Here is a 21,193-nt window from a genome sequence, read left to right on the forward strand (position 1 = left end):
CGTAAAGTCCTTAAGAGGGAGAGCAGCAAAGGTTCCGGGGTGCGATTGTGCTTCAGATATCCAGTTCCCATTTGCAGTTGGGTCAAGTGGTTAGGGCTGAAAGGGGAAGGCTGGAGTCCAACAACTTAATTCAAATATCTGGGAACGATTTCGCTCTCTGCAAGACCCTCTAGGATTTGTAGGTCCACCCCAGGGACGGACCTACGGCGACTGGACAGCTGCCGGAAGTGAGGCTACGCAGAATGGCAGCTGCTGCGACCATGGCGGCGGCTGCGCGAGAGCTGCTGCTGAGAGCCGGGACCTCGGATATGGAGGAGGAGGAGGGCCCGCTGGTGCGGACGTGGGGCTCTTTCTCTCCGGAGTCTTGTCCGGGGGTCCTCGCGTCAGAAGGGCCTGGGCTGGGTTTAGGCAGAAGAGTGGGCGAGCGGCTGTTAACGGTGATGCTCCCTGTGTGTTTTTCCGTATCCGTCCTTGGAGTCGGGTCTGAGTCTGCCCTGGAGTCAGAATGGCCGACTCAGGTGCCAGTGGCAGAATTTCAGTTAACTTCCAGATCTGAGGGCAGAATACAGCGGCAGTATAGTGTAAAGGTTAAGAACGTGACTATGGTCAGATCGCCTGGGTTCTAATTCCAGCTTTGCCTCTTGCACGCTGTGTGTCGTTGGGCGGGTTAATCAGTTTCTCTGTGTTATACTTTCCCCACGTATAAGGTGAAGGAAATGATAAGACTTCACCGTAGAAATTGTTGGTTATGATTAGATGAATGAATGTATGAAAAATGGCACCTGGCCCGCAGGTAAACACTGTTAGCTGACATTTCTAGAAGGGCAGGTGATCCCCACAGGGATTGTGATAGAACACCTAAGATAGCAGGAGTCTGGGGATCCTACACTCAGCTGTAAGTTTAGCCCTGTCCTCTGCAACTCCTCCTTTACTCTTGTGGTGACTTTTGAGTCTTTTTGTTATATTCCCTACCTAGGAGCCCCAAATAGCAGATTGGGGACAGTGTGAGACTTTTGGAATTTTTTGACCCAGTGCCCATGGCTTCCCAATAAAAACCCAGCCCAGCCCCACCTTCCCCAAACCTTGAAGGTCTGTGGATTATCCCGTTATATTTGTTCTCTCTCTCTCTCTTACTGTGCCCTTTCCTGTTGACTTGTCCCTCTCCAGGGGGGTGGCCCTGGTCTTCAGGAGCCATTGCCACTTGGAGAATTGGACATCTCCTCTGATGAATTTATTCTGGATGAAGTGGATGGTAAGTGATGGCATGAGGTGGATGCAAACTGCTTGTGATCCAAGAGGTATGGTGCTGGAAGTAATAAGGTGGGGAATGGTGTACAGATGTTCGTTTGCGGGAGCTGGACCCTTATGATAAATTTCTATTTCCAGTTCACATTCAGGCAAATCTGGAGGATGAGTTAGTAAAGGAAGCTCTTAAAACGGTGAGGCTTTCTGCTGTACTGATTTATCCCTCCTCTTACCCTCCCCTCAAAGAGGAAAAAAAAGGACAGTCTCTCACTCTTACAACATCACCCTGGTGTCTCACCTTCTAGTCCTTTATTGATTCTTTCTAGGGTCTCTTCACTGCCACTTCCTCTTAACCTGTTGTGTTAATGTTCCCCTAGGGTGTGGATCTCCGTCACTATTCAAAGCAGGTTGAGCTGGAACTACAGCAGATTGAGCAGAAATCCATTCGAGATTGTATCCTCCAGTAGAGAAAAAGGGTGATGTTATTAAAATAGAGATTTTGCGGAGCATGGTGCATGCAGCCCAGCAGGGGCTGACATCTTCTCATGGCAGTTTCTGTCATCTCTGGGAAAAATGGGAATAGTCCCACAGGTCTGAGAATCTCCAGCTTTATGGCGAGGCCCCTTGACTTTTTGTGGATTAGATATCCAGGAGAGTGAGAACATAGCGTCTCTCCACAACCAGATCACAGCCTGCGATGCTGTTCTTGAGGTTAGTAACCATGACCTGTGATCCCTCTTAACCCTGAACCAGATCATGGTCTGGTGTTGTTCTTTAAGTCATCATCCTCAGGTGGGGATAGTTAGATTCACGTTCAGGATGACCTTAGCAGACCTTTTTGTTGCTACTGCCATAACTAATGTTATTTGCCAGTGACCTTTTGGGTACTTCTTACCTCATCACCTACCTTCGAGGACTGATACTGAAGACTTTACCAATAAACTTAGGTGGCCCATTTGTCCCTTGCCAACCCTTTGGTGCTCCAACAACATCTTCTGTCCTCCCCCCAGCGCATGGAGCAGATGTTGGGAGCTTTTCAGAGTGACCTCAGCTCTATTAGCTCTGAGATCCGGACACTGCAGGAACAGTCAGGAGCCATGAATATTCGGCTTCGAAACCGCCAGGCAGTTCGGGGAAAACTTGGGGAACTTGTCGATGGTCTGATAGTGCCCTCTGCTCTGATCATGTAAGTTGCCATTTTGAAGAGTTACAATGTCTATAGCAGGTAGATGGTCTAGGATGACCTACCACATGGGTCTCCTGGCCTCAGCAGTTCAAGCACCTTCCAGAAACTGATGGGTGGTTGACAACTCAACCTTGATGCATGCTTTAGGCATCAAAGATTAGGAATATCCAGAGTCAGGCATTTAGTTGGGAGGTTTAGTTGGGAGGTTTAAGGCTTTATGGACGTGGGATTGGGGGAGGTTCCAGGAACAGGAGACTTTGTACACGTATCCTGACTATGTGACTTAGCGTGTGAAGGGAGAGGTGACAGGCTGGATGTAAGGAATATAGTTTGGGACCTACTGATGTCTGGGTCTCCCTCCTATAACCCCTTCCACCTGTCCCTGCTACCCAGGGCAATTCTGGAGGCACCAGTGACAGAGCCTAGGTTCCTGGAGCAGCTGCAGGAACTGGATGCCAAGGCGGCTGCAGTCCGAGAGCAGGAGGCTAGAGGCACAGCGGCTTGTGCTGATGTCAGAGGCATACTTGACCGGCTACGGGTGAAGGTGAGGGGTGGGGATGATACCCCCAAGATTACTAGAACCAGCCTCCCTGACACCTTCAACCTGGGTTTCCCCAGCAGCGCTCACTGTAGCCCATCCCCAAGAATTTCACCCTGCCTTTACTGGCAGAGCTCATCTTCACATCTCTAGGTTCCCCTGAACACTTTCAGAAATACTGATGAGGTCTTCTCCAACCTCCATCCTCCTGTATTTGAAATGTGACCCTCCCCCCACCATTTCCATAACAGTCATAAGGTTGCAGCTTCATGCCCTGTGTTTGTTTCCTCCCCCCATGTCCAGGCGGTGACGAAGATCCGAGAGTTCATCCTTCAGAAGATTTATTCCTTCAGAAAACCAATGACCAACTATCAGATCCCCCAGACGGCCCTGCTCAAGTACAGGTCAGTGCCCAAAGGAAAGGCTCAGCATGGCCTCTGGGCCATCAGTCAGCCTGGTGAGGGGTCTGCTTTCTTGGGGAAGGTGGGGAGACTGACTTGTCCCTGGCCTCTCCAGGTTCTTCTACCAGTTTCTGCTGGGCAATGAACGGGCAACGGCAAAGGAAATCAGGGATGAGTATGTGGAAACGCTGAGCAAGATCTACCTGTCTTACTATCGCTCTTACCTAGGGCGGCTCATGAAAGTGCAGGTGAGGCCAAGGAGGGAGGCATGGCTAGGATTGGGGAAGAGGGGCCACCCCCAGGCAGGGCTGGACAGTGGGGAAAAATTGTTTTATCACAACAGGGGAGGAGATGCTTACTGGTTCCCTTTTCTCTTTTTTTCTTAGTATGAGGAAGTTGCCGAGAAGGATGATCTAATGGGTGTGGAAGACACAGCAAAGAAAGATATCCTAGAACTGAGGAACCCACGTAGTAGGCCTTGATAGTGACAGTGCCTCAAAGGCACTGCTTCTTGTCTTTTTCTCTGGGACCAAAACCTTTGAGAATGTGATAATGGCTATCCCCCTCCCCCCCTGCCGCCCGAAAAAGGCATGCATCCTTTTGACACATAGTTCTACATGTGATGGCAGGGAGGGTAGGAGCTCTCTGAAGCCCGTTCCCGGGTGTCAGATGAAGTGGGGCCAAGGTACTGGGAAGGAGGGACATCTAGGCTGTGTCTGGCTGCCTGCGGTCCCTGGAGGTAATGAGCCTCTGAGTCTGTCACCATTGTGATCTAGTTGTTTTCCCTGACTCTGATCCTTTACGATTCTTCTCAAAGCCTTCCCTCCGCAGCAGGAACACCATCTTCACCCTGGGGACCCGTGGCTCTGTCATCTCCCCCACTGAACTGGAGGCCCCCATCCTGGTGCCCCACACTGCCCAGCGGGGAGAACAGAGGGTAGGAGAAGGGATGAGAGTCAGTCATGAGGGTGTGCTGGGCATGGGTAGGAGAGGCCAGACCTCTGGGCAAAGCTTCCCGCCCTGCAGTCCCCTGTATCAATCCCCTTAGAACGGGGAATGACCTTCTTGGATCACCCAAGTGTTCTGTGATGTGAAGAGGGTTGAGACCGTTGACTTCAGGACATATATAGAGAGAGATTGGCTGAAGGGAACATCTTGGGGTAGGTTGTAGAGTTGGGTGGTGCAATAACAGCAGGTGGGGGTGGGTTCTTCTCTTGAGCCCCTCGTCCCTCTACCCCTTTCAGTACCCATTCAGGATGCTCCTTCACAGCCTGCACCTGGGTTAGATGGGAAAGACCTGAGCTCTCGTTACCCAGGCTTGCTGATTTTCCAGCAATATCTATGGAGAGTCAGCATTGGGGTCCATCCCTTCTGTCCCTCTTCTTCACCTCTCCCATCCTAGTATCCATTTGAGGCCCTCTTCCGCAGCCAGCACTACGCCCTCCTAGACAATTCTTGCCGTGAATATCTTTTCATCTGCGAATTCTTTGTTGTATCCGGCTCGGCTGCACATGATCTCTTCCATGCTGTCATGGGTCGCACCCTTGGCATGACCCTGGTAAGATCCCCAGCTCCTGTGCTCTTAGACCCCTTTGTCCTCAGTCCTCTGCAGCACTGTAGGGGGTCATAGCTCTGGTAGTACTGAAACCAGGCCCCCCCTAATTCTAAAATGTCTAAGCCTTGTACTCACAGAGCATATGAAACCCTCAAAGCTTGGGGTCCCTGAGGTACCCCTACTACTGACCCATAGCCAGGCAGTAGCATCTGAAAACGGAGGGGCCCCTGAAATGGTGCTCAGCCCTGAATTCTGCTGTGATGGGCTTGTGATCTTAAATCCTGATGGGCAAGGCAGCAGGACCACCTGAGGGGCTAGTGGACAGGGAAGGAGGAGGCATTTCCTGAGAGCTCCCTACCCTCCCTCCCAGGGCTGCATCCCCAGAGGAGTACATGCATTTGTCTGTAGCCACTAGGAATGACAGAATAACGAACGCTCTTTTCCAATTCTTCTATCCCTGAATCGTAGAAACACCTGGAGTCCTATCTCACGGACTGCTACGATGCCATTGCTGTTTTTCTCTGTATCCACATCGTCCTCCGGTTCCGTAACATTGCAGCGAAGAGGGATGTTCCTGCCCTGGACAGGTCACTGAGTTCTGGTCCTTGATGCCCCATTGCTCTTGAACCCTTGGCTTTACATGGTCCTGTTCTGACCATTGGGCTGCTGCTGACCTGACACCTGACTCTTACTCCCGTTCATCTGCCTGGGGACAGTACTGCTTTCTGCCTCACCATTCATACTAGTCCAACCTCCATCAGCCATCAGCTGGGTTCCCCCACAGAAACCCTACCTCCGTCCTCCCAGATTTCTTTTTGGCCTTTTAAATTTTTATTTTAATTCCAGTTAGTGAACATACAGTATCCTCTTAGTTTCAGGTGTATGATAATAGCGATTCAATATTTGCATGTATCACCTAGTGCTCATCACGACCCTCACATTTCTTGCCAGCTGATCTCTAATTCTGATTAAGTCTGCAGGTACTGGGAGCAAGTGCTTGCCTTGCTGTGGCCACGGTTTGAGCTGATCCTGGAGATGAATGTCCAGAGTGTCCGAAGCACTGACCCTCAGCGGCTAGGGGGGCTGGATACTCGGCCCCACTATGTGAGAGAGGGCAAGGGTAACAAAGGGGTTCCCAAAAGGCAGGGCTCTAGCTTCATTATGGGGGTTGGTCGGGTTCCCAGTTGTGTTGTGGGCCTGGCTGGATATTGGGGCACACTCTGTGTGTGGGGCAGTCTAGGAGTATGTGAATTCAGGGTGAATTTGGCATCATTTATTATAGTGATTGGGGGTGGGAGTCACAGAGGTTGATGGGCCAGCTCCTAGGGACTTGCAAGATTGCTTTGGTTGGGTCAGGGGGATGGTGTGATTTTATTACCACTTTTCTTTTCCCAAGATCACGCGCCGATATGCAGAGTTCTCGTCTGCTCTTGTCAGCATCAATCAGACAGTTCCCAATGAACGGACAATGCAGCTGCTAGGACAGCTACAGGTGAGGGTGGGCAGGAGAGACTTCCCAGTGGCTGGGCTGCCTCAGTGGCCTGCAGTGTGAGGAGCGCTGTGTGCCCTCACCTTCTCATGTCACCTCTTCCTTCTGGCTTTTCCAGGTGGAAGTGGAGAATTTTGTCCTCCGAGTGGCAGCTGAGTTCTCCTCAAGGAAGGAGCAACTTGTGTTTTTGATCAACAACTATGACATGATGCTGGGCGTGCTAATGGTACAGACACTATTTCTCTCTTCCTCCCTACCCAGAGGGTTTGGCCTCCCCCACTGCTCTGTTTGCTCTGTGAGGACAGAGCTTGGTCTTGTTCCGTAAGTTATTCTTGGCATCTGGCGCATTGCCTGGCCAAGTACAGTAAATGTGGAAGGAAGGGGATATCCTGAAGTCAAGGGCTGCTTCTCCCACACTTGAGATTTCCCTTTGTCTTCCCTTAGGAGCGGGCTGCAGATGACAGCAAAGAGGTTGAGAGTTTCCAGCAGCTGCTCAATGCTCGGACACAGGTAGGGGGGTGGGGAAGAAGAGAGGGAGAGTCTCATGTGCTATTTTCTCTTCTGTGTGTGTGTGTTTAGGGAGTGGCAGGTAAAGGGCTTCATGTACCCAGAATTGGAACTACTGGTTTCCTTTCCTTTTGTGTTTTTTTTTAACGATACACATACCCCTGAAGCCTTCACCTACCTTGACGATAACCAGCATTAAACAATGAATTCTTCCTCAGCCCATTTCCTTGCCCATCACACTTTTAAGTCTTTTCTTGACCTAAGTATTGTGTTTACCATGCTCTTGCTTTCAAAAATATAGCTGTAAGTATGGCAACTAATTAACTTAGTTGTACTTATTTATTTCTAACGTTTTTATTTTTTATTTATTTTCTTTTTTTAAGTAGTCTCCATGCCCAACATGGGGCTCAAACTCATGACCCCGCGATCCAGAATTGTGGGCTCTATCTGCTGAGCCAGCCAGGTACCTCCCCACCTGTATTATATTTTTATTTTTATTTTTATTCTTGAGTGACATAAAAGCAATCACAGGATTTTTTTCATGCATAATTTTTCCAACATTATCATATTATGACATATGGCTACAGCTTTTTCTTTTTTACTTTATATAATTTTATATTGTGTGAATGTAACGTTTTTTCCTGCAAGTGGACCTTGGGATTATTTCTAGTTTTTTGCAACTGTGAGAGTTGTTTTATGAACAGTTATGTTTTTTAGTGCATGTAGATGGAGAGAAGTTTTATAAAAGTTTCTCTTGGAAGTAGGACTTGGCTTGTTGCTTGTAGGGTTTGCCAGCATTCAACCTTATGAGACAGTGCCATATAGTTTTCCTAAGTGGTATACTAGTTTTTTCTTTACTGGCAATGTGTAAGAATTCTCATTGAGCTATATTTTCTACAACACATGGTATTACCAAACTATCTTTGCCATTCTGGTATAGGTATCTCCTTAGGGGTCTTTATATGCATTTTTCTGATTACTATTGAAATTGAGCATCATTTCAAATGTTAAGTAGTTATACAAAGTTTTCTATTCCATAAAATATCTGTTGTAGCATTTGGCCTTTTTAAAATTGGGTTGTGTATTTCTTTTTGATTTATACGATTTTTAAAATATATTTATGAAACCAATTTTTTGGTTGTATAGGTTGCAGATATATTTCAGAGCTTTATTTTTTATTTTTATTTATGTTGTCTCATGATGGACAAATTCTTAATTTTAATGTGATTGGCTTTACTGATTTTTTCTTGATTTTTCTGTCTCATTTAAGAAATCTTGTATTGGGCTTTTGAGGGACTCAGTCAGTAAAGCGTCTGCCTTTGGCTCAGGTCATGATCTCAGGGTCCTGGGGATCCAGCCCCACACTGGGCTCCCTGCTCAGTGGGGAGCCTGCTTCTTCTCTCTCTGCCCCTTGCCCATGCTGATGCACTCTCTTCTCTCTCTCACTCACTGTCTGTCAAATAAATAAATAAGATCTTAAAAAATAAATCTCAGGGACGCCTGGGTGGCTCAGTGGTTTAGCACCTGCCTTCAGCCCAGGGCGTGATCCTGGAGTCCCGGGATCAAGTCCTGCGTTGGGCTCCCTGCATGGAGCCTGCTTCTCCCTCTGCCTGTGTCTCTGCCTCTCTCTGTGTGTCTCTCATAAATAAATAAAATAAAATCTTTAAAAAAGAAAAAAGAAAAGTCTCATATCATCCTAACATCAGAAAAACATTATACTACATTTTCTTCTTAATGTTGTAGAATCTTGCTTTTTATGTTTAAGCTCTAAATTTACCTGGAATTGATTTTGTGTATGATGTGAGGTAGAACCTAATTTAATGTTTTAATATAGATAACGATGGGCCCAGAAGCACTTATGGAAAATCCCTTTCTCTACTTGATCTGCAGTGTGCTTCTGTCACATAGCAAAACTATAAATATATGTGTCTTCCCTCTATTCTATTCTATTGATTAATTTGTCTGACCTGTCGTGCAGTTTTAATTATAATGCTTTATAACTATGCAAACATTATGCTATATAATTATGCAAATTCTATCTTTTTCAGGAATACCTTGAATATATTGGCCTCTTGATTTTTTCATATAAATTTTATAGTTAGCTGTTAAGTTTTCACATTGAAAAAACTTTTAAGGATTTTGATTGGAATTGCATTGATCAGTTTGGATCAATTTTGAAGAATTGATAGTTTATGATGTTGAATCTTCTCATCCATGAACTTGGGCTTCCCATTTTTAAAGATATTCTTTAATATCTTCTTGCAACCTTTTGTAATTTTCAACACAAAAACATTGCAAATCTTTGGCCAGAGTTATTCCTAGTTAGATGTAATATGTAGATTATGTAGATTTCACCCTCCTAGGAGTAAATATATAGTTTCCAATCCTTTGTCTTTAGTTTCTTACGTCTTTGATCTACTACTGTTCTGGCTAGGATCTCTCTGACAATGTTGAGCAGTTGAATAGAAGTGTAATAGTGAGAACCCCTATCCTGTTCCTGATTTTAAAGGGAATGCTTTCCTCATTTCCCCATTAGGAGTAACACTGCTGTGAGTGTTTTTGTAGATGCCTTTTATCTGGTCAAGAATATTCTTCTCAATCCCTAGTGTGCTAGTTGTTACTGTAGTTATTCCTACTAGGAATAAATCCACATTTATTTAGGGATAATTACTAGGAGTACTAGGACTTACCAGGAAGAATTACTTTTTTTTTCTAATTGTTTAGGCTTTTTGATCTATTCTTTTAGAATTTGTCCTTTAAATAAACTTGTTACTTAAATAGTATCATTTTAGAAAGAAATTTTCTTGTTGTTTTAACTGCCATATAGAAATGCTATTGGGGGACGCCTGGGTGGCCTAGCAATTGAGCGTCGGCCTTTGGCTCAGGGCGTGATCCCAGGATCCAGGATCGAGTCCCACTTCAGGCTCCCTGTGGGGAGCCTGCTTCTCCCTCTGCGAATGACTCTGCCTCTCTCTCTGTGTGTCTCTCGTGAATAAATAGAGAAATCTTAAAAAAAAAATGCTATTTTTTTTTTTTTTTTTAAGATTTTATTTATGGGAATCCCTGGGTGACTCAGCGGTCTAGTGCCTGACTTCGGTCCATGGCGTGATTCTGGAGTCCCAGGATCGAGTCCCACATCGGGCTCCCTGCATGGAGCCTGCTTCTCCCTCGGCCTGTGTCTCTGCCTCTGTCTCTCTCTGTCTCTCATGAATTAATAAATAAAATCTTTAAAAAAATAAAAAAATAAAGATTTTATTTATTTATTTATTTATTTATTTATTTATTTATTTATTTATTTATTTATTTGTGAGAGACACAGAGAGAGGCAGAGACATAGGCAGAAGGAGAAGCAGGTTCCCTGTGGGGAGCCCGATGCAGGACTAGATCTCTGGACCCCGGGATCAGGACCCAAGCCAAAGGCAAACACTCAACCACGGAGCCACCCAGGTGCCCTAACTAACCACATTTTAAGTGATTGATAGCTACATGTGAGTCATGGCTACTGTGTTAGGACAGCTCATCTCAAAAAAAAGAAAAAAAAGGACAGCTCATCTCTCTTAGCTGAACTTCCTTTTGCAGTATATTCCCTGTGCCTCCCCACTGTTATATTGTTAAAAGTGGGTTATTGCATTTGGGCGACTGGAATAGGTTGAATTTGGTTATTTAATCTCTGTTCAAAATGACATTACAAATGAAGATCCCTCAGTTATAGAAAGATCCGTTCTTAGGAATGTCTTCCCCATCTCATATTAATTACTGGACATTCTTCAGTGATGTAAGTGGATTTTTGGTGGGAAGAGTAGAAAAATATTTTTTCATTTTTATTTTTTTTAGAGAGAGCATGCTCAAGTAGGGGTGAGGCGGGGAGCAGGGAGGGGCAAAGGGAGAGGGACAGAGAATCCCAAGCAGGCTCTGCACTGAGCCCCAACACAGGGCTTTATCCCACAACCCGAGATCATGACCTGAGCTGAAATCAAGAGCCAAACACCTGACTGAACTTCTCAGGTACCCCAAGGATTTTATTTTTAAATGGAAATTGTTTTAAAAGTTTCACTTTCACCCTACCAGATCTTACTATCAAGCTTGGGTTTCTGCTTTCATTCAGCCCTGCCATTTTAAAAAAATTTCTAAAGGTTATTTATTTTTATTTTTATTTTTTTTTAAAAGAATTTATTTGACAGTGAGAGAGCACAAGCCGGGGGAGTGGCAGATGGAGAGGGAGAAGCAGGCTCCACGCTGACTATGGAGCCCAGTGCGGGGCTCAATCCTAGGACCTTCAGATTATGACCTGAGCCAAAGACAGACGCTTAACTGGCTGAGCCACCCAGGCACCCCTAAAGATTTTATTTTTAAGCAATCTCTACACCCAACATGGGACTTGAACTCACAATCCCAAGATCAAGAGTCACATGCTCTACTGACTCAACCAGCCAGGCACCCCAATTTTAACTTTTTATTGTGGGAGATTTCAAATGCACATACTAATAGCATAGTGGATCCCCTGGGGTCCTCTCCCAGGGGTCGCACCCCCAAGTACCATCACAGATCTTCAATCAGTAAGTACTTGGGGACAGTTTTATTCCTTTCTATCAGCACCCATTGCTCATCCTTCCGTGCCTGCCCCCCAGTTATTTTTTTTTTAAAGATTTTATTTATTTATTTATTTATTTATTTATTTTTATTTTTATTTATTTATGATAGGCACACAGTGAGAGAGAGAGAGGCAGAGACACAGGCAGAGGGAGAAGCAGGCTCCATGCACCGGGAGCCCGACGTGGGATTTGATCCCGGGTCTCCAGGATCGCGCCCTGGGCCAAAGGCAGGCGCCAAACCGCTGCACCACCCAGGGATCCCCAGATTTTATTTATTTATTCGTGATAGACACACAGAGAGAGAGAGAAAGAGAGAGAGAGGCAGAGACATAGGCAGAGGGAGAAGCAGGCTCCCCACAGGGAGGAGCATGCTCCATGCAGGGAGCCCCATATAGGACTCGATCCTGGAGTCCAGGATCATGCCTGGACCGAAGGCAGGCGCCAAACCGCTGAGCCACCCAGGGATTCCCCCCGGCCCCCGTTATTTTGGATTAAATCTTATACATCATCATTTCATCTGTGTCAGGATGTGTTTTTAAAAACACAATATAGGTAGCCCCAGTGGCTCAGCAGTTTAGCGCCGCCTTCAGCCCAGGGTGTGATCCTGGAAACCTGGGATCGAGTCCCACGTCAGGCTCTTTGCATGGAACCTGCTTCTCCCTCTGCCTGTGTCTCCGCCTCTCTCTTTCTGTGTGTCTCTCATGAATAAATAAAATCTTTAAAAAAAGAAAACCCACAATATATTATCACACTTTAAAAAAATGATCTTAAAAGAGCTAGTGTTCAGATTTTCTCAGTCATAAATGGTTTTTGACTTTTTTTTTTTTTTTTAATTTTTATTTATTTATGATAGTCACAGAGAGAGAAAGAGAGAGAGGCAGAGACATAGGCAGAGGGAGAAGCAGGCTCCATGCACCGGGAGCCTGATGTGGGATTCGATCCCGGGTCTCCAGGATCGCGCCCTGGGCCAAAGGCAGGCGCCAAACCGCTGCGCCACCCAGGGATCCCCATAAATGGTTTTTATAGTTCAAATTAACATCCATGTATGGTACATACATATGTCTCTTTGTGATCTATAGAGTGCCCTTCCATCTTTGCTTACCTCCTCTGCAATTTATCTGTGGAAGAAACCAAGTAACTGAGTCATCTGTCATGTTAGAATAACAGAATACAGTCTAGATTTTGCAGATTGCATTCCATGGTATGGCTAGACTTTTTTCTTTTTTTCCATAAATGTGTAGTTAGATGAAAAGTCTTGATCAGTTTGCAGTTAGTTGCCCACCCCCCCGCCCCCCCCGCCCCAAGGATAGTTGAGAGCTAGTGGTATGTACTTCCATTGGGGGCACATAATGGTTTCTTGGTTCCTTTTCTGTCAATAGCCATCAGTGATCACTGCCTACATCCATGAACTAGATTTCCATAACCCTCAATGTCTCAAAATTTCCCATCTCATCTGTGCTACATTTTAAGTCATTTCTTCAATTATAAAATTCAATTTGCTGTATCATTCTTCAGGTATTTCTAATCTGCTGTATAACCTGTTGACTTTTTAAAATTAAAGACTTTTAATTTTTAAGTCATCTCTTGAAAGTTTCATTTTGTTTCAAGTCTGTCCATTCCTCATCTTGTTGAGTCGTCATCTTTGTGTCTATATTTTTAATTCTTTGAATGTTTCATACAGAACTCACAACTGCTGTGTATATGACAGTTTTTTTTTAAAGATTTTATTTATTTATTCATAGACACAGAGAGAGAGGCAGAGACACAGGCAGAGGGAGAGGGAGAAGCAGGCTCCATGCCGGGAGCCCGATGTGGGACTCGATCCCAGGTCTCCAGGATCACACCCCAGACTGCAGGCGGCGCCAAACCGCAGTGCCACCAGGGCTGCCCGTATCTGACAGTTCTGATGTTGGCAGTCTTTGGTATACCAGTCTAAGTCCATTGCTTATTGTTTATACTGTTTCTCATGGTAGTTTCCTTTCATATGTGTCTGACGATCTTTGAGTTCATTGCTCTGTCTTAATCAGGGGGAGTCATATGGGCCTAAAATGAGATTGAGGATATTTTTCTGTCAAGAGGATTTGCCTCTGCGTTTACGGTAGGCAAATTACTGAAAGACCTAATCCACCTCGATTTATGTCAGCACCCCTTTGAGGCTCTCACAAGAGGCCCAGGCTCCGCTTCTCCACTTGAGTCTGGCATCAGGCTCAGATTCCAGATAGCAGAGTTGCCATCGCCATTTGTCTTCTGGCAGCCTTGCCTCTCCCAGCTTCCTACCTTTCTGGTTCTGGCTCTGATCCCAATTACTTGTGCTTTGCTCCCCAGTTCAAGTTTAGTGTTTTGGGACCATTGGTGTCTTAAAGTATGTAATTTGCTCTGGCAATATTCTGAGGATCTAGTCATTCATGATGCCAGAAGTGGGAAAATGTCTTGATACCAGGACATTTGACTATGTGTATGTGTGTGTGCTTATTTCTACAGGAATTCATTGAAGAGTTGTTGTCTCCCCCTTTTGGGGGTCTGGTGGCATTTGTGAAGGAAGCCGAGGCTTTAATTGAACGTGGACAGGCTGAGCGACTTCGAGGGGAAGAAGGTATGCAGATGATGTGGTCAGGTGGTGGAGTTAATGGTAAGGGGAGTGGAGAAGAAAAATGAGAGGAGGCAGATTCCATGAGGAGGGGGTAGAGCAGGAAAATGAGATTGGATGTGGAAGAGGGCTGTGCCTTGGGGAGGACGTAAGGGTTAAAGATCACCTAGCCAAGTCCTTTTCTGAGACCCTCTCTCTTTGCTCCTGCCATCAGCCCGGGTTACTCAACTGATCCGTGGCTTTGGTAGTTCCTGGAAATCATCAGTGGAGTCTCTGAGTCAGGATGTAATGCGGAGTTTCACCAACTTCAGAAATGGAACCAGTATCATCCAGGTAACTTGCAGCTTCCAGGCCTCCCTTCCCTCCAACCCCTATCATTAGTTGTTTTCTCTGGGCTCAGCATCATCCAGGTGACCCATGACCTTCAACTACCAGCATGCCCAAAGTTCTGGATGAGCCCTAGCCTGATTCCTGATACCATCTCTAGCACCACTCCACAGCCTGATCTTTCATGACTTTCTCTGACCAGGGAGCTTTGACCCAGCTGATCCAGCTCTATCATCGCTTCCACCGGGTACTCTCTCAGCCCCAGCTCCGAGCTCTCCCTGCCCGGGCAGAGCTTATCAACATTCATCACCTTATGGTGGAGCTCAAGAAGCACAAGCCCAACTTTTGATGCGCCAGACCCTGGGATCCACCCGCCTTCTCCATGGACTTCCGTACCCCATCCCAGACTCTTCTTCATCTGGGGTTTCCTTAACAGTTGTCCACCTGCCTCCCAGGTCCTTGACATGCCTCACCCTGCCTCATCAGAATAAGCTGGATCACCTTGTTTTTGGGTTCCCAGGACCACTCCCCCCGGGCTTCCAAAAGCCTTTATCATTTCCCTGATTTCACCACCCCTTCCCCCACACCCAAGTTCTCTTCCCCCAGTAAAATCTTTACTGTTTCAGTCTCAACTCTTGTCACCATGGCCTGAGGTGCAACGCCTCAACTCTTGGAATTGGTGGCAAGGCAAGTCATTGATTTTTTTTTTTCCCCTTTCACTCAGTGATTTCTTTTCTGTAGCTTTTTGACCTAAGATCTCAGCAACTTGAACACTAACAAGACCTCTCCTGGCTTGAGAGTTACTCCAAGGTCAGTCTGCAGAAAACAATAAATATTTAATATGACATAATACTCTTCTCTCATTTCCTTCCTCCTTCTTCCTGGGGCCTTCAAGTGGCCCCCACCTCTGCTCCAGGATCACTTTTTTGTTCTGGCTCTCTCCTGGGCTTATCTCCCTTCTGGTGGGTGTCCAGAAGAAGGGGTACAGATAGTAACTTCTAATCTCTAGCTGCTTCAGGCCAAAGAAGTAGCAGCGTTGGTTTTAGGGAGGGGACTGTGTCGTGAGTAACCAGCCTGGTGGAGGAAGGTGGCCCCTGGTTAAAAATGGCAAATACCTCAAAAAAAAAAAAAAAAGGGCAGATCCCTCAAGGGCTGGGAACACGGTTGTACAGCCTCAGGCACTGTTCCACAGGCTACCTTGATTCCCTAACAGGGGCTTAACTTGCATGGGGGGCTGGAGGGCTGTAGCACTCACACCAGGGCGGGGGTGGGACAGGTTTGCAGCGTGCCTGTTTCATCTATTTCTGTGTTTGCTTCCTACTGCACCCCTACACCTCGTTTGAACTCAGACTCTAGACAGAAGAGACACGGGGGCGCCTTTTTAGTCCTAACGGGAAAGGCGCAGGCAGTCGGGAGAAAATGGTAATTTGGGGATGTTTCCTCTGTTTCCTTCTCCCACATGGCCCGAGCATTGCTTCCCAAGTCCCAGCGAGCTACTGAAGGAAAAAGAATTCCACCCCCGGCGCGGGCTCTCTGGACGCGAGCCGGGCCTGGGGCGGGGTGGAGGAGAGGGTGCCTCTAGGCCGGCGGCGGCGGTGGGGCGGGGCCAGGGCGGTCCCGGCGGGCGGGCTCTTGCGATTGGCTGCCGCGAGGCGGGGGCGTGGCGGGAGGGCGCCTTCCCCCTCCCTCGGGAACCGCGCTGCGACTGGGAGGCCGACCGCCGAGCGGCGTCCTCAGTTTGGGGAGCCTTGGCGCCCGAGGCCGCCGGGTGTCGGGCGGCGGGGGGCATGGGCGGCTGCTGATTGGCCCAGACGCCTCAGGGGCGGGCCGGGGCAGTGTCCTCAGCCGACCCCTCCCGGCGCCGCCGCTCCCTCGGCTCCGGGCGCCCTTCCAGCGTTACCGCGCCTGACTCGGCCCCAGACGTTCCCCGAGGCCCGCCGCGCTCTAGGCGGAGGTGCGCTGGGCTTCGAGGGCCGCAGCTCGCCCCGGGACCTTCTGTCCTCCTGCCTGCCTCTCCCGCCCACCTACACCCTCCCCTGCTTCTACTTTCAACCTTGGGGGAGCCAGTTCTCCTGTATGACCCGACTCCAGCCTCAGGAGAAGGTTCGCTCAGGGTTTGGGACTCGGGACGGAGGCGGCACGGGCGGCTTTGACAAAGAGCAGTTTCCCAGAGCAAAGGTCTCCGGATCCCCCACGAGGGAGACTACCTCCATGATAGACGCCTTCGTGGAAAGCCTCTCACGCTCCCGTGGGAGAAGGGCTGCGCTGGCAGGCACTTTGACTTTACTCGGTACAGGCCACTCCTGTCCATTCCCGAATGCAAATAAATATTCAAACAACCGGTAAGCGCGTCATTTTGCAGGGCTGAGGGGCGGTGCCGGAGTCTGAGGAAGCTCTTGATTAGGGAGCCGGAAGGCATTCCCATTTTATTGTAGCTCACAGTGTTTGGGGACATCCATCTCCCCGGGCACCCAGGAGATCTCCAACGGACTCTCAAGGACCCGCGAAGTCGCAATGGGGTGAAAGGGAGCCGCGGTACCCACACAGACCTCCAGGGGGCAGCATCGACCAGGAGATGGAGTTGTTCCGGGCTGCTTGGTCTCGCGGCAGGTGGCTGCGAAGGTTCCCCCAGGGCTCCCATCTCTCTGAAAGGACGGAGGGAGTTTTCCTTCAGCCTAACCACCCACTCCACACCCCCTTTAAGCTGTTTTTAGAAGCATTTAAAAAAATATTTAATTTATTCATGAGAGACACAGAGAGAGGCAGAGACATAGGCAGAGGGAGAAGCAGGCTCCCTGCGGGGAGCCGGATGCAGAATCCTCCATCCCAGGACCCCGGGATCACGCCCTGAGCCGAAGGCAGACAGTTAGCCACTGAGCCACTCAGGTGTCCCTCATGCAGGACTCTTAACCAAGATCCTAAAGGCTCTGTGATTGAGAATTAGAAAAAATTACGTATTATTTTCACGAACCTCTAATGGAAATGTAGCATTTCCTCCAATGAAAAGTGTAGACAACAAACCACAGCAGAATTAGCAGTATCTGTGACTGTCATCAATAGAAATCAGATGCTTTTATATCACATCACCTTCCAGTTGCAGAAATCTTAAAATGTCATGTGTGCTCATCATTGCTTTATAGTTTTGATAGTGGTTAGACCTACACTGAATGTTATTATATATCACACATTTTTAAATTTATTTTTTATTTTTGCTGCTCGGAACTATGCCATCACGTGCAAAATAATCCTCACTTGACATGGCTTCCTATAAGGACTCCCAATCTGGTAGAGGAGATGGACTGTTTATTCACATGGGTCACCTGGGCTGCAGCTTACTGACAGCAAGCAGAGGGAGAGGTTGCTCCAGTGCAGGAGCAAGAGGATGTGTTGTCTGTAGAAAATGTTAAAATAGGGATCCCTGGGTGGTGCAGCGTTTTGGCGCCTGCCTTTGGCCCAGGGCGCGATCCTGGAGACCCGGGATCGAATCCCACATCGAGCTTCTGGTGCATGGAGCCTGCTTCTCCCTCTGCCTGTGTCTCTGCCTCTCTCTCTTTCTCTCTCTGTGACTATCATAAATAAATAAACATTTAAAAAAATTAAAAAAAAAGAAAATGTTAAAATAATACTGAAATTCACTTTTTATTGTTCTCATCATGCACCAACGATTCTATAACAGTGTTAGTGACAAAACACTTCTCTCTGTGGTCCTGCCCTCTTCCACTTCACCTCAGTTGGTATCCCACTGCACACACAGGGGTTTAACAATTAACAGTGTCTATTTTACACACACACACACACACACACACACACACACACCCTTTTGAGACTTCTCTTTCCCTCCTTCAACCTCCCCATCCCAAATCTCATCTCACTCCACTCAGGGTGGGATCTGTAGGCTTTTGGACCAGTCTACTCCAGGGCTAGGATCCAAGCTGTCTTTGAGCCTCGTGTCCACCTGTCCTGAGTGATAATAATGTGACTGCCACATATCCAGGGCTTGTTCTTTACAAGGCACTGCTTTTCTCCCCCACTTTGTTGAATTTCTTCATCGGACATTGCTTTTTCTATTTTATTAATGCCATCTCTTTATTATTTCTTCAATTTGCTGTGTTTGAGTTTGATATGCTAGTCTTTTTTTTAGTTAAGATGAATTTCGAATCATTGGTTGTCAGCCCCGTCTCCTTTTCTAACAGGACTTAATGCTATAACCTTTCCCTCTAAACACTGTTTAGGTGTATCTCACAAGTTTTTATATCTTTTATCTCTTTCTATTGTTATTCAGTTCAATAGATTTCCTAATTTCTATTGTGAAGGCTTCCATAATGCAAGGATTATGTAGGAGTATGTGGCTTGATATCTGAGCAGTTCAGTATTTTAAAAATTTTATTCTTGATTTCTATCTTCCAGAAAACATATACTGAATGGTTTCAATCCTTTGACACTTTTTTTGAAGCTTGTTCTGTGACATAGCATGGGGTTATTTTTAGTAAGTAAAATTCAATATACAAAAGAATGTGGATTTTTTTTGCTGTTGGGGGAAGTGTTGTATATTTGTCGAATAGGTCAAGTTGTTAATTGTGTTCTTCAGATGTTCTATACAGTTACTGATTTTTCCTTGTGTTTTTTTCCTATCAGTTATTGAGAATGGTGTTCCAAAGTCACACACTATGAACATGGATTTTTTTTTCATTTAACTTTGCTGAATTCTGTTTTGTGTATTTTAACACACTTTGGGTGTACCTTACACTGGGTTTGGGGAAGGGAAGGAGTCATGTGTCTATGGAACTGCAATATCCTATTGTCTCTAAAGTGGAATTAGGATCAGAGTCAACTTTAAGTTCAGGATCAGATCAGAGTCAAAGGAGGTTGACACTGTTCCTGGGAGGTGGGCTGTGGTGGGAGAAACCCAGGACACAGCTACAGAGATGATCATCATTATTGGAGAAGCCACAAGTGGCCTTATGTGTAGCAATATAACCTCCTGTGCTCTCAGGGAACGAAGCCTTCTCATCCAGATCCCACTTATAGGAGGTATCAGCCAGCTGCTACCTGAAAGAATCCATCTTTTCATTAGGATCTTCTTGATATCTCCATGTAATTCTTGCATTCCCAACTGCTCATGCAACCTGTCCTTCCAATCCAAGTGCTTGCCGCTTGTGCTTTCCACCTAGCACAGGGGCAGGGTCCAAGTGGGGAAACAGGCTGCTGTGCCAGCAGTTTGGGAGCTACAGCCAAGTGTATGTGAGGCAACTACCCAGAGACTTAGCACAGCAAGTCATTTAATCCCCACAGCAGCCCACTGAGGTCAGTACTCTTGTCATCTCCATTTTATAGAGAGGCCCACCTACTCTACACTACAGTGTCTTTGTCTCCATGACACCCTGTACTCTGGTCCTGACCCAGCTCTCCACTTGCCCCTCCCTGAGCTACCCTCATGGGCTCTTATAAACTGCAGACCCCCTCATTCCCTTAGCTTCTCCTTAGAGGGCTCCCTTCAGTTCCCGGCTTTGGATGAAACATAACTCTCCCCTGGGGGCACTACCTCCTCTGCTGTCTTCTGAAATAAGAGCTGTTTATTTTCTTATAGGTGAGGGTACTTTCCTTGCTCTAGATGGCTGCCTCCAAACTATACCTCCTCCAGGCTCCAGTTTTGAATTTAAAATTACCCTCTGCTTCTGTGGCTCGGGCATTCAACTAAATTGCCCTCTCCTCTCTGCTTACCATCTGCCACCTGCCAGACCACCTTACCTCGCTTTACCTCTCTCAAGGGGACACTGGCACCCAGTGGATTGTGTCTTCCCATCTCATTGCCCACACGGAGGACCCATTCCCCACCTGGCCTCTTAGCAACTCAATGACATCATCCCAGGACCTTCTGCACTCTAAGCCAGCCACCACTCCCTTTGTCACACCCCGGACATCTGAAGGAGCCCCTCTTTGAAAATCCCTTGTTCAAGCAACCTGCATGATGTGGCCTCCATGTTCTGACCTTGCAGCCATCACCCTGTCTAGCCCCTCACCACCGTTTCTCAGCCTCCCGGTACCTTCAGGTCAATGATATTTCCCTTCTTCCAACCCATCAGTCCGTCCTATTCACTTTCAGCTACATGGCCTTTCTTTTCTTTTCTTTTTGTTTTTAAAGATTTTATTTATTTATTCATGAGAGACACACAGAGAGGCAGTGACATAGGCAGAGGGAGGAGAAGCAGGCTCCATACAGGGAGCCTGATGTGGGACTCGATCCCGGGACTCTAGGATCACATCCTGAGCAGAAGGCAGACATTCAACCACCTGAATCACCCAGGCGTCCCTGCATGGCCTTTCATTTCAGCAACTGTCTTGACAATGTCCCGAACTCCTTTGCCCCTCTTATAGTTTCACCTTTTGCTCCTACCTGGCAAAGCCCCACCCCTAGATGAGTCCAGGGATCTATTTTCTTCAGGATTTTACTCTGATGGCCCAGAAACATTGAAGGAAGATGCACAACTGGGAAATAGTTACCATGCCTTATTCGTGGCCACCAGCCCCAGCATTCCTTAGTGATCCAACCACATTGCACTGGTCAGTGGCTACTTTAAACTCCCGGATCCTGGGACCTGTGAAGCTCTCCTCTGTCTCATCTCTCTCACTTGATAATCTCACTTATGTCATGGGGGAAATTGAAGCCCTCAGAGGTGAACTCCCTTAAACATCCATTACCAAATTTATACTATCCCCTTGTTCCTCACGTGAGAGCATAAGTTCAATTTCTGTGTGTCACAATTGC

General features: G+C 47.0%; 1 protein-coding gene across 4 annotated transcripts; it reads left to right on the forward strand.

The window, feature by feature from the left end:
• Nucleotides 1-30: 30 nt before the first annotated feature.
• Nucleotides 31-15,277, forward strand: VPS52 (VPS52 subunit of GARP complex). 4 transcript variants are annotated; one of them, XM_072833484.1, is made up of 20 exons: nt 31-332; nt 1,168-1,252; nt 1,387-1,439; nt 1,623-1,698; nt 1,889-1,956; nt 2,256-2,431; nt 2,825-2,975; nt 3,273-3,373; nt 3,486-3,618; nt 3,757-3,814; nt 4,174-4,307; nt 4,773-4,928; nt 5,394-5,512; nt 5,906-6,029; nt 6,322-6,417; nt 6,533-6,640; nt 6,859-6,924; nt 13,995-14,106; nt 14,315-14,433; nt 14,630-15,277. In XM_072833484.1, the coding sequence occupies exons 1-20, from the start codon at nt 243-245 to the stop codon at nt 14,774-14,776; spliced, it is 2,172 nt and encodes a 723-aa protein (XP_072689585.1). In that variant the 5' UTR covers nt 31-242; the 3' UTR covers nt 14,777-15,277. The 4 variants fall into 4 exon arrangements, 3 of the variants coding, with proteins under 3 accessions (XP_072689585.1, XP_072689582.1, XP_072689584.1); XR_012034459.1 differs by having other exon boundaries at nt 109-518; nt 5,906-6,045; XM_072833481.1 differs by having other exon boundaries at nt 109-518.
• Nucleotides 15,278-21,193: the final 5,916 nt, after the last annotated feature.

The sequence above is a fragment of the Canis lupus genome, chromosome 7 (genome assembly GCF_048164855.1).
Source record: "Canis lupus baileyi chromosome 7, mCanLup2.hap1, whole genome shotgun sequence".
Lineage (NCBI taxonomy): Eukaryota > Metazoa > Chordata > Mammalia > Carnivora > Canidae > Canis > Canis lupus.

Coding starts and splice junctions, on each gene's coding strand:
- VPS52 (XM_072833481.1), top strand. CDS start 243: ATGGCAGCTGCTGCGACCATGGCGGCGGCTGCGCGAGAGCTGCTGCTG. Junction 1,440..1,622: donor TAAAGGAAGCTCTTAAAACG/GTGAGGCTTTCT, acceptor ATGTTCCCCTAG/GGTGTGGATCTCCGTCACTA. Junction 6,925..13,994: donor TGCTCAATGCTCGGACACAG/GTAGGGGGGTGG, acceptor TTATTTCTACAG/GAATTCATTGAAGAGTTGTT.